The sequence below is a fragment of the Delphinapterus leucas genome, chromosome X (genome assembly GCF_059928025.1).
Source record: "Delphinapterus leucas isolate spDelLeu-1000000601 "Yukka" chromosome X, BTC_Dleu_Yukka2, whole genome shotgun sequence".
Lineage (NCBI taxonomy): Eukaryota > Metazoa > Chordata > Mammalia > Artiodactyla > Monodontidae > Delphinapterus > Delphinapterus leucas.
This window is the reverse complement of record NC_143150.1, coordinates 20,798,739-20,811,463: the sequence shown is the minus strand read 5'-3', so window position 1 is coordinate 20,811,463 and position 12,725 is coordinate 20,798,739. Positions and strand designations below refer to the sequence as shown.

The 12,725-nt window shown below is 38.2% G+C and overlaps 1 protein-coding gene across 1 annotated transcript in view; it reads right to left on the bottom strand.

The window, feature by feature from the left end:
• Window positions 1-12,725, bottom strand: part of LOC111169614 (fibrous sheath-interacting protein 2-like) — a 58,802-nt gene that overhangs the window by 25,015 nt on the left and 21,062 nt on the right. The window contains 6 exon segments of the mRNA XM_089904883.1: window positions 2-1,398; window positions 1,400-1,568; window positions 1,571-2,600; window positions 2,602-4,638; window positions 4,640-4,822; window positions 4,824-5,058. Of these exon segments, the coding sequence (XP_089761009.1) occupies window positions 2-1,398; window positions 1,400-1,568; window positions 1,571-2,600; window positions 2,602-4,638; window positions 4,640-4,822; window positions 4,824-5,058 (5,051 nt within the window).

Below are 12,725 nucleotides of genomic sequence, written 5' to 3'. Positions count from 1 at the left end.
TCTGCTATGGGAAATGCGTCAGAAAATATCAGAGGCAGTCTTGGAGAAATAGAATCCTTTGCATTTACTGCAAGCATGATAGCAGAAGTGAGATTTTGAAGAACAATATCCACCATACCGTTGGAAATCATAGCAACATACTCCTTAGGAACTAAAAGCCTAAGAATAGCCTTATTTGCATACTCGGGGTCCCTTTCAGAGTTTGTTTCTAAATGTCTCCCACTTACATTACATTTAAGAGTGGATACAGCAAATGGGAGATTATTCTCATCTATTGTTTCCTCACAGATGTCAATTAAGATACCTTCAATGGTATCTAGTATTTGACATTGAAGTTTTTCTCGATAATCACTTTTATTGAACAGCTTTTCAACAATATCTTCTGGCCGACCTGGATCAGTCTCTCTGTCAAATATATTCTTTTCATATTTGCCTTTAGTAGACACAATATCTAACATTGTGTTAACAACCTGACTTGGAATACTTTCAGAAGCCACAACATTATGAGTTAAGAATGGAGTTTTTATTTCTTTATCTAACTTACGTTTGCTTCCTTGTAAAATTTGTCTAGCCACTTCTGTTGCATATATATTTAATTTAGAGGCACTCAGTTGACATATTGAGGTGGTCTTTCCTGATTTATTATGATTCACTGAGCATCAAGAAAATTGGTCATCAGAATATGAATCTTTGGTTGATAAGCATGGTTGGCTTGAAGCAGTCTCATCCTGCTGTAAAGGTAAAGCCATTGGAACTGTGAAATTGATAAGAGGACAAAAGAGGGCTTTTACTTTGGTACTAGCAAATGTTTCTAAATTTGTTAATACTGACTATATAATATCTTCAACTACATTTATTTTGGTCAGTTTACCAATATTGAATGTGGACTGAAGTGTACATGGATTTCTGTCCAGTATGGTAGAATAAACAGGGGACTTTCCTCCACTGGTATGTTCAGTAAAAGAGATATTTGCTGGAAAGGTGATAGTATTAAACCTATTTTAATTTTCATTTCTATCTGTCATAGCAGCAGAATAAAGTTTTTGAAATATGGTTCTAACAACATTATCTGCAACAATGGTTACATCCGCTTCAGACACTAAAGGGCCCATTGTTTTATCCAGGGGTTGAACAGATGTTTGAGCAAGTGGCTCATCACCAGCATGAGGAATGTCACATAAATGGAACTGGGGAAGAGGAAGCACATTTGGTTGATCAATTAAATCATTCTGAAAAATTTCATTCAAAATATTTCTTATAATGGGCAAGACTGGGAACTTTTGTAGCTCTTTGAGTTCTACTTCAAATTTTTTTAATGTTCTTTCGAGTTCCTGTTGCTTAAGAGAATCTGATTTAGTTTCTTCTTCTGTTGGTCTTTCCTCTTCAGCACTTTCTTTCTGTTTCTGCAGGGTCTTCTAGATATGACTCTGGGTCAGCTCCTCCAGGAAGAGAATTTCCATAGGTTGGCCTGTATCTATAATTTTCAATGCCTCTCTCTTCTGGTTCAGTTTCATTAAAGATATCTGGAGAAATTGCATCCAAAATGAAATTGACTAAGTTCTTAAGCGTTTTTTCTCTTGTAGTGGCTTGCTTATACATGTTTCCAAATCTGGCAAGCTCACGTTTAATTCAGTTTGAATAGCTTTCAAAATAGTACTTGACACTTTCTTTGCATGCATGTATAAAGTCGACTGCAATCGTTTTTCACGTGTGTTAGCACAAATGTTGGTATTTTAACTTTCCCAGTATGTCCTGCTGTTCTTTTTATTTCCACTGATTATAGCGTCCAGAGTTTCTAAATTTCCATTGGCAAACCCTTCCAATTTAGCAAAAACCATTTTAAGGATATCTGAAGCCATGATTTTCAGTTTATTTAGATGCTTTTCTTTTGTGGTTCCTGTTTTGGGGGCAGTAGTTTTTCCCTTTTTGTTAGTCACCTCTTGGCTACCTGGCCAGGTCACATTGGGCACCATGCTGAAGATTATGTCAGAGCCTCTGCTCATTTCCTCAAGAAGCAAAGCAAATGACAGGCTGTCAGTGTCAATATACTCTGAGATAGCTTTAAATTCTGAATTTTTGAAAATGCAATCTATCTCAACGCCACATAATTTTGAAACAATGCCTTCTAGAATTGTTTGAGAAATTAGCTTAATATTGGACTTCAATGTACTGGTTGTTCTCAAATTCTCATTGATCCTCTCTGTATTTTGCTCATCAGGTAGGGGAGAATGTGGATGGTCTCCTATGAGCTTGCATAACATGTCATATAAGGTATCTCCAATTCTGTCTAACACTTGCAATCTAGTACATTGGTGAACTTCCTCCTGCATGTGCTGGCAATGAGAAGGCAAAAGTTTTTGTTGATCAATGCCACCAGTTCCATATGAGATTTTAGACCTTAGTTTATCTGAAGGGAGTAAAATATTGCTTTTATCTGTGTTTCCACTTAACACCTCACAAATGCAAGTTGCTAATGAACTTGTCATAATGTCATTACTTAGCTTTGTGACAACAGAGTCTAATTCATTTTCGGTGTCAGTGAAAAATCCTCTACCTCTAAAATTCTTGGGAGGGCTACCCCTGCTAAGATTTAGATTTTTTCTTATTGTATTGTAGTTCTTCCTGGATAGCATCCAAAACAATTTTTATCACTTTAATTGTGTAAACACTAAGGTGAGATCGAGACAAAGATTTCTTGTCAGGTGCAGGCTTTGAATGGGCAGCATGGCTTTCTGGTTTGAAGCGGTTTTGTAATTTTGGACAAACAAATGAGTTCAACTTCTTAAAAATTGTGTTAATGATCTTATCATTAATGTGATCTACAGGTTCAGATGTCGAGCCACTTGCTCCAGGTTCTAACCAGGTATGTTTTACACCAAGTGCAGATAAAAATTTCTTCTGTTTACTCTCAAACCATGTTGCTAATGGCTCTTTATTTGGTATGTCAGTATTATCTAGAGAAGTTTGATGTACTGATGAAGAATGTCCGATAATGTGACTAGAAGCCATGTGAAGTATTTTTAATACAGCATCTATAATATCTTGAGCTACCGTATGGATTTCTGACACAGAGAACATCTGGTCCATCCATTCTTGATGTGACAGATCTTGTGGTTTTCCTGAGGTAAGAAGTGAAGCCTCTCTACCATTTTTATAGTCTAAGTGTTCAGAGAGCCCAGAAGATATATCTTTGAGCATCTGTGCTAAAATACTTCTAACTATATTTTCTAAAGCTTTTTGTATTTGATACGTTTCATCTTGGCTGAAAAGTAAAATGTCTTTATTCACACCAGGTTTGTCCTTAAAAAGGTCCTTATTATTAAAAGTTGGAAGATCAGTATTTAATCCCTGATCGTGAAATACTACTTTGTCTTGATAAGCAGGCTTTGTAGGTAAGTTCATATTGCTTTTGTGTTTAAAACCAGCATTTTCCTTTGTTAACCAGTGATCAGGAACCTGTTCTTGTAATTTTGCTTTTTCATCTTTGATAGATGAAATCAATACATTTTCTACAATTTTGTCTATTTCTTCATTTTCGTCTTCAGAGTAAAGGACCATACCAGGAACATTAATAGGTGGAAATAGGCACACATACCTAGGAGCATTAGTTACTCTAGTGCTGGTGAGTCTGTTGTCTTCTTCAGTGCCAGAAGGACTGCTCATTCTGGAGTGTCTACTCTTTCGGACATCTGTTTTCACTGGTGTCTGATGTAGCTGAGCCAAGATATCATCAAGTAGCTGAAGGATGATCACTGTTTCTTCAGTTGCAATGAGCCTTTCATTATTAAGTCCAATTTGTATATAGCCTAGTATAGTGCTGATTGCTTCCTCTATATAACCAACCAGAGAGGACTGGGAAAAAATATTTGACACTGAATTTTGTATTTCTTCCTTGCCAATCAAATTGGCAGCATCAGGTTCAACACTGGATTTCCTTTTGCTGGCTCTTTGAAGGAATGTATATGTTGGATCTTCCCTGTGTTGCTGATAAGCCAGTTCAGTTGTGATTTCAAGACGAAAAAGCTCACTTTGCTTAGAAGATGCAAGAGCCGTCAGCTTTTCTAAAATCACATGAACCATATTCTCTGCAATATCATTCATGTTTTCCAAAGCATAGGGCAGTGAAGCTTTTGAAGTTTTTTCTTTTGGAGAAATGAAATGTTCTCCACTGACTAAGTTTGATTTAAAGTGAACAGATACATTTTCTTGTGAAAATTCCTTGGTACATTTTTTCTCAACTGCAGACTGTAGCTTCTCAAGCACATTTTCCATAATTTCAGCAGCTGCTGAGGAAATATCAACACTGGAGAGCAAGTCTCCTTTGTCAGTGTCAGTTTGGTCAACCACAGCTTTGGCCGTAACAAAGGAAAGGGTGGGGATGGTCTGGGTTAATTCAGACACCATTTCATGAAAAATGTTTTCTAAAATCAACTCAGTTTCCTTTTTTAGGTGATATTTAAAGTTAAGTAAAACATCATTTAACTCCTGCATCTCATTTACAGCTTTTGCTTTTTCATCAGGAGACAGTGGGCGTTCTAAGCCATCTGTTTCAGTGGTAGCATCTTTACATTTCCTTGTGCCTGTTTCAATCAGTGCAACAAGGTGACTATTGGATTTACAGGTTTTAAGCTTGGGGGGGTTCAGATTTCTCATTATATTTAGGTTTGGGGGTTTTAGGTTTCTTTTCCGAGTGTTCTTTCCTATGATATGTTCTTTCTACATCTGTTCTTTCTTTATGGGCAGAAGATGATTTTGACGGTGCCACTGGTTGCCCTATTGACTTGTCAGCTGCCTCTGCACAGGGCTCTGCCTGAACCATCTATCTTACTTGTTTCATATAGAAATGTTTCACGGCATGTGCTACAGCAACTCTCACTATCAGAAGAGAGGGTAGAGTCATCAGGCATTGGGTATGTAATATTTCGCGACCTTTCTTCATATTTTGTGATGGCTGGATATAATACACTAGTCACTGCAGCCACAACGCAGGTCATTATATTTTGAATTATACTGTTCAGTTCTTCAGAAGTTATCTGGAAAGGAGGTGAGCGGGGATACAAGGGAAATCACATATGAATTTACTCTATTTTAGGGACAGGGGCTAACCTTTAATTCCTTTTATCAAACAATGCATAGCTACAATCCAGCCACAGTGTATAGAGAGAACATAGGAAATCTATTTAGAACACCAGATTAGTTTCAAGTTGGTTTATTCTCTGTGCCTGTGATCTATTTTTTGAATAAGATTTTCTTTGATTCAAAATCCCTTGGACCCTATACTTGTGCTCCTAAGTGTATAGTTATACCACCACCTAGATTGTCTAATTGTTGAATATATTGTGTAGTGTTAAATACATTGCACCCTTAAAGCTGTCTGTCCATTTTATCTTTGTTTCAAAAATCTGAACATAGGGCTAGCATATACTTGAGCTCATTGTTGGTGAAATTTAAATGTTAATAAAATAGTACACCCATTAAAATAAAATAAAGCAGAAGAAAACCCCAAAATCCCTTGGAACTATAAAAGTTTATTGCTGAGGATAAATGGCTTCCTGGTTAAAAAAAAACAAACAAACAGCCAAGTGGGTGTCTAGGCTCGTAGAAAACAAATGCCCTGGCAAGAAGTAAGACTGTGTTTATGACCCAAGCAATATTTCTTAAAAATACAAACCAGGTTACCTCTAACAAACTATTTCATGAAACAAATTTGCAGTTCAAACATTTATGTGCCTTTGTGGATATAGCCTCCTTTTACTTAGGCATCCGTTTAGCTCGGAGATGAGGGTAAAAAATGAAGCCCCATAGTGGAGGGATCAGCCTGTGGGTTCTGTGGCTGGCCTGTTGCTGCCTTCCTCTGTCAATTGACTGTGTTTATATATGCAAATGACTACAGCTAGTTGTTAAAGTTTAATCAATGGGCAACGGTTAGCACTGATGATTTAAGGGAAATGAACAGGCTTAGGTCCAACGAAAGATTATCAGTGCAAACTGTCTTGGATTGGAAGGCAGAGGACAGCTCAAGAAATAAAGAAACACATTAATTTCGGAAGGAAAAAAGGTTGAGCCAGAACTCGTACTCAAAGGGCCAGAAGGCTAAGCAGTGGAGGGAAGTTGGGGCTCTTTTAGTATGAGCTGAAGTAGAAACCCAGGGACCAGACTTGAATGGCCATTTCCTCATGGTTAATTATGCTCACTATTACAGCTTAGACTGGACCAGGGGCAGATGCAAAGTGCACCTGCCAAACTCTATAACTGTTTATGTATGTGTACTTATTGCAGATATATTTTGGGATCATAAAAATCCTTTTGCCTATAATAAAACAGTATTCTTTTTAAAGTTGTTATCCTCAAGACAGCCAGACCAGGAGTGTGTACCTTCCACAAGAACTCTACTTCTCAAGGCTGTGGCTACAAGTCAGTGGCAGCAAAGGCTGGATGCGTGGCATTTTAGCTGTGCATTGTTTGATATCCTGGCATTTGGGCACCCGATTCCCTATAATGTTGTTGTTGCCTCAGAATTATCTCCAAAGGTAGCCCCAGATTGTTCAGGTTTAGGCCAACAATCAAAGTTAACACCTTGCCGTATGTAGCATATTCTCTCCTGACCCATTAGAGAAGGTTTGAGGGACGCTTCAAGGAAAAGCTGTTTTATTCGAGTCCATTTCCCAAATCTCCTAATGCATTTTTTATTGTGATAAAATACACATAACGTAAAATTTACCATTTTAAAGTGTATAGTTCAGCAACATTAGGTACACTGACAATGTTGCACAAACATCACTACTATCTAGCTCTCGTAATGTATTTTTTCTTCACCTATTGTGCAGACCAGAAAATGGCTACTGAGTTTGAAAAACATAGTTTGAAATGACAGCATATGGTTGAAAAAGACTTGTTTTACTTGTGTAAAATGTCCTAAATCAAACACTTCTAAGAATAACGTTTAAACATTAATAAGTAAGTTACTCACCTTCTTGGTCTAAATTGATCTAAATCTGTTCCAATACATATGAGCTAAGAATTTCAATATATATAATTTTCTTATCACCAGAGATAATGTACAGCAGACCTACATTACTACTCTTAGGGTAGCTGAGAAGAAGCATGTCCAACTTTGACATATAAAATTGGGACATTCATCAAGTTTTTAATGAAGCGAAATGCGATAAGTAGAATCTGATTATTCAGCTCATTTTCACTATACTATTAAACCAAGAAATATCGTTTTGGTGCCAGTATGTCTCAGCCTTTGTGTTTGTTGCACATTCTATGAATTGATCAGGTGTATGTGTGAAAGAGTGTGTGAGTGTGCTACTCCCCTGAACCCCTTTCTTGTTCATGATTCCTCTGTCTAGCCCCAGAGTTGGGGCTTATCAAATTTACCCTCTTCCCTGCCTGGCCCAAGTTGCAGCTCTCTTGTGACCAGGTCCCTTCTTTTGATGGAGTAGCTATCGTAAGGCTCTTCTTACTCCCAGGAGAATTAAGAGACAGATCTAGGCATCCTGGCTCACCTGCCTGAGGGGCAGGATGCTCAGCCCTGAGCCAGATCTGCAGGGGTCTGCAAAGGTATTTCCCTTAATGTCTTCCCATTGTGGGTTTGTGGTATGTGATGCTTTCCCCGTGATGATTAAACCTCCTAAGCCTCCCCCAATCTACCCTCCTGAGCCCCCTGGGCAAAAGGCCAATAACAGTAACTTTGTACCCCCCTTAACAACAACTCTTTTAACAATAATTTTGGACCTCTGTAAAACTCAAGATTAACTGAGAGTGAAAGGCAAGGAAGAGAAAAAGGCAAAGAGGGAAACTGACTAATATCAGCAGATGATTTTGCTGGTTGTCTGATTCACAGATTTTTCTCTAATAACATATTAGAAAACATAGTTAATTGCTTTATCAGTGAGTTTCATCGTACATACTTTTTCTTGACAGTGATTTTGATGGTAGTCTTGTTGCCTGAAAAAGTAAAAAGAGATTGATTTTATTTCTTATGGTTAATAATTTATGTGACTTTCCTCCAATTTCCTAATCATTGAATCAGATTACCCGCTTTGTGCTTGGGAGTTTTTTTTCCCTCCCCAGCAATTCACAGAGAAGAATAAGCTTTATTTTTTTATCTAACCCTCCTATTTAGCCTCTTATTTAGAAATTGGCCCCTGGGTGTAGGACATGCTCTATTAATTACTCAGAGGAGTAGAGTAATTGCTGCATAAAGAGTAGAATAATAGGTGCTGAGTAAACTAACACCTATCTGATATTACCACTGTTGATCCACCTTAGCCATGTTTGTTCTGTAGTGAGTTGAGAAGAGCATGGATGGGGTTGGCGAGAGAGGGGATGGGCTAGTCCTTTCTGCCTGTCCTGCTTGATCAGAGCTTTCTGATAATTCACTTTCTACCCACCTCCTCAAAATTCCTAATCTCCTCTCCTTGCCCCACAGTAGGAAAAGATCTATGGATGATCCACTGGCAATGACAGATTAAAATAACGGGTTTCAGATCATATGCAATACCAAATTAGATGGAGCCCTTTTCTAGGTATCACAATATTCTATTCTGTGTTCTAATCAGAATTATTTGTTATGACCTACTACATGGAACCAAAATTATATTTTACTAAATTGTAGCAAGAGAACAACAAAATCATGTAAATTATAGAATAATAACAAAGAGTTTTAAAAAATCAAGGCCTAAGACTAATTATGATTTACTTTCATATTTTTCTGCCTCCATGGATCCCTCGCCTCTCTTCTTCTTGACCTTCTTAAAGGAAACATGGTGCTTCTATTTTCATTTTTACTTGTCCTGCCTTTATGTTATCAAATTTACTTTTTCCTCCAAGGCCTAACAATTTAATTTTGAGACATACAGTCAGACTGTGAAATTACAACCTAAATCCTAGCAGGAAAAGGTCTCAGTTAGGGTTAGGCATCAATAGCCCATCCACAGACTAATACCTTTTTGCAATATAGAACCTAGAACATGAATGCTCACATCAGTGACATAATTCCTATCCTTTGGCTTCATTCATTTTTCTAAGACCCAGTTTCTTAGGCCAACTCCAGCACAATTTCTTTTTTGTAGATCCTCTGCAATCCAATGCACCCAGATTCTTTCTTTCTGCTCTCCCTATCTTATACCACAGGCAGCAAGTGGAGTCCTGTGTATGTTTCTACTTCTCCCCACAGACTTTCTGTCCCAAAGGCATGCATTTAGATAAAAGGAAATAGCACAGAACTAAGAACAAAACTAACCATATAGATCAGAAAAGCCTTATATAAGACCACTAGAAACTAGTTGTAATATTGGATACAAATCTGCAATTTGCGATGAATTATCAGTTTCTCTTTGGAGTCAATTGAGCAGAAACATGCAAATGAACTCACTGTTATGTTGGAAAGTTCCACAACAATTCTAGGAGTGCCATAATATTCCATCCACTTTTCCCTAGTCTTAGGTGGTTTTCCCTAATAGGTTGATGCTACTAAAGCGTCTAAGGTTTAGGTCATTTGTACTGCCAACTCTCTACTTCTTAAATCAAGAGGGCAGTGATATTAATGATAATTAGTTTAGAAGCCCCAAAGATAAGGCACAGTTTTTCACCGTTTAACTTGCTATGTCATAAAACTATAAATATAACCTTTCTCTTCCTAACCTTCTCCTCCATACAACCTCACTTTAGTCCAAAAGCTAACTGGCCAACCACCCCTTGAAGGTTAATGTGACAAGACTGAATTTTAGTCTGTCTGCCTAATCCTTCTGAATATCTAAGTTTTAATGTAACTGGTGGTCCTCTACTGGTACCTCAGGCCCACAGCTTTGGAGTGATGTCTCATACCTCCTGATCATACATACATGTAGTCCATTCTATTGCCAAATCCATTTACTCATTCTAGTGGTTGAATGGGATTTAAAAGCAGCACCTCTGTATCCTAACATCAGTGGTCCAATCTGATAAGCCAAAAACTGGGTAGTTCCATGGGTGGCCCTCCCTTTGCCTAACATTTTATCCACTGTCCTGCCCTCAATTCACTCTCTGGTATTGCTCATGTCTCCCTGTCTTTTCTCCTCGTGCTTTGTGAAGCACAAATGAGGTCAGGGGCAGTGCTTTATTCATCTTGGTATCTGTCTAATAACCAGCACTATACTTTGAACATAGTAGGTTCTCAAGAAAGTTTGGTAAATAAATTTCCATTTAACATATTTTTGCTCTATGTGTACAAATGAAGGCCACTGTGCAGGCTACAAATCATTAATGGACTTCTGCAGAGAAGAAGTGTCTGTCTTCAATTTGTCGTATATGATGCTATCAGGGGTGTTCAGCAAAGTTACTGATTTGATAATATTACATTTCTCCTCAAAACCTTAGACTGTCACTCAATGAGTGAAATACAAACTTCTGAGCACAGTCTTCAGGGCAACAGGCTCACTGTCTTCTTTACTTTGTTTCTCCTCTCATCTTCTATCCCAATCATCAGAACATACTCAGTATCTAAATGCAAAGCTTAATAATTACAACTGTTTACCACATCGCTATCTTATCACATTTGCTTCCTCCTGTCCTGACTTCTTTGGTTCCTAATTCTATTTTATTAAGCTTACTGTGTATGTCCTTTACGTTAGCATTAGAAAAAACAGAGAACCAAGGAGTTGGAGGAAGAGAAGAGAGAGGAGGTAAATGGTGGAACAGACATGATGCGTCCAGTTGAGTCTTGGGAAGCAAAGAGCTGCGTCAGAACAAGAGGACTAAGCCAAAGGCCTTGAACCTGGGTTCTTTTCTGTAAGGTAAAGGAATGTGACATGGGTGCAATGGGCAGAGCCATACCAGATGTGTTGTAGCTAGGTTTTCTTGTGCTGTGTCCTGGAATTGTCCTAGGTATAGCTAAAGGTATTTTAACCCTGTGTATTTGAAAGGAATGGGAGAGAAGCTCCAGGTCATATACAGAGTTCTTCATCTTAGCTGATTTTTAATAAAAGGGTATCCAGAGCATTTGCTATTGAAAAGACTCAAGTGATTCTGTAGTCTAGGGTGGGAGTTGGTCAGGAGGAAGAGGGAGGCAGGAATTAACACTGTATAAAACTACACATAATCATTATTCTCTCACTTTTATTTCTTGAAACTACCTTGATACTGAGCTAGTCAGTTTCCTTCCTTCAGCATCCTTGTATCCCATGAGCCCTCAGCAAATCAGACAAGCTGACTGCTATCACTCCTACCCCCAAATCCTTTTCTAAAACGCTTGGTCTGAACATCAACACCATTTACCACCACACACTACTTCACTTTACCCAACCATTTGCATCAGAGTTTGGGATTTATAAAAACTATCCTGAACCTCATTTGGTTTGTTGAGTGTTTAAAAGATGATGGTGTTGGGTATGTGTGTTCCATCAGGAGTTATTTTATGTGCATGAACTATTATTCAAGTTTGAGGGGAATAGGACATCAGCAGAATGGGTGGCCACCAAGGTTTGAGGGGTGAAAGGCTCCCAGGCCAAAGAAAAGTTCTCCACTGGCCTTTATTTTGCATCATGAGAGACTGATTACTTTGGATTACAGTGCAAATATCCTTAGGGGGGTAACAGATTAAGTCATTAATACTATATATATAAAACACATCATTGTAAAGCAATTATACGCCAATAAAGATGTTAAAAATAAATAAATAAATATATAGTAAACTAATTTATCATCATTAGAAAACCAGTAACCTCAAAAGGCAAAAGTAATGCAGCATTTTTGAGTGGGGACAGGGAAAAGAATAGATCCAGATCCCAGAAGTAGTGCTCCCTGAAAGGGAAGTGAAAGTACTGTCTATCAGGGGGGCACAGGACTAAAGGGAGAACAAAGAGAGAAGGAGGTGGAAGAGCGCGAACAGCTAGCTTTGCCTACTTTACAATTTTAGCTTAGTCCTGAGAGGTTGCAAAAGGGGAGAGTTTTACTACAGACAAGTAAAACTACAAGAATGGAGGACTCAAACAGCACTCCTGTGTAATTATTTAAATATTAATTTAAAGCAACACATTACTTTATTAAGTTTTCTTAGATATTTACTTAATTGATGAGTCGTGAGAAAAGAAGATTCCGGGAGCTGCAGGTGAATTTTCAGAGAGAAAAAGAAAATTACTATTTATTGGTATCCTTCATGGGCTACTTGTAAAATGGTAATTAACATATCTTAATAGGTCTTTTATTCCCTGCTGTCAGTGCTCTGTTTAAACCCTCCAGGGACTACCAGTCAGGCATCAAATACACCTTAAGGTCTGGGATGATTGCCTTCCTCACCAGCCTCATCTCTGGTCACCATTCTACATATATTCTATGCTCCAGAGATACTGAACAACACGCAGTTCCCTTTGCCTCTGCCCTCACTATTTCCCTTGTAACTCTAGTGTCCCTCTTAAATTTCTCATTTTTAGGACTCATTCAGCTTGTGTCACCTCCTTCAGAGAGCCTTCCTTGATATCTGCCTAGATAGACGCATTCTCTGTCAATGCTCCTGAAGCACCCTATACATCCTTCTGTTATAGGACTTACTATGCTGTATTGTGAGTACTAGATTACAGTGCCTGGCATATACTAAGCACTCAAGAACATTTATTTGTTGAATTAATTCTTCTTTTCTTTTGGCTGCGCCACGTGGCATGCAGGATCTTAGTTCCCCAACCAGGGATCGAACTCGCGCCCCCTGCAGTGGAAGCGCAAAGTCTTAACCACTGGACCTCCAG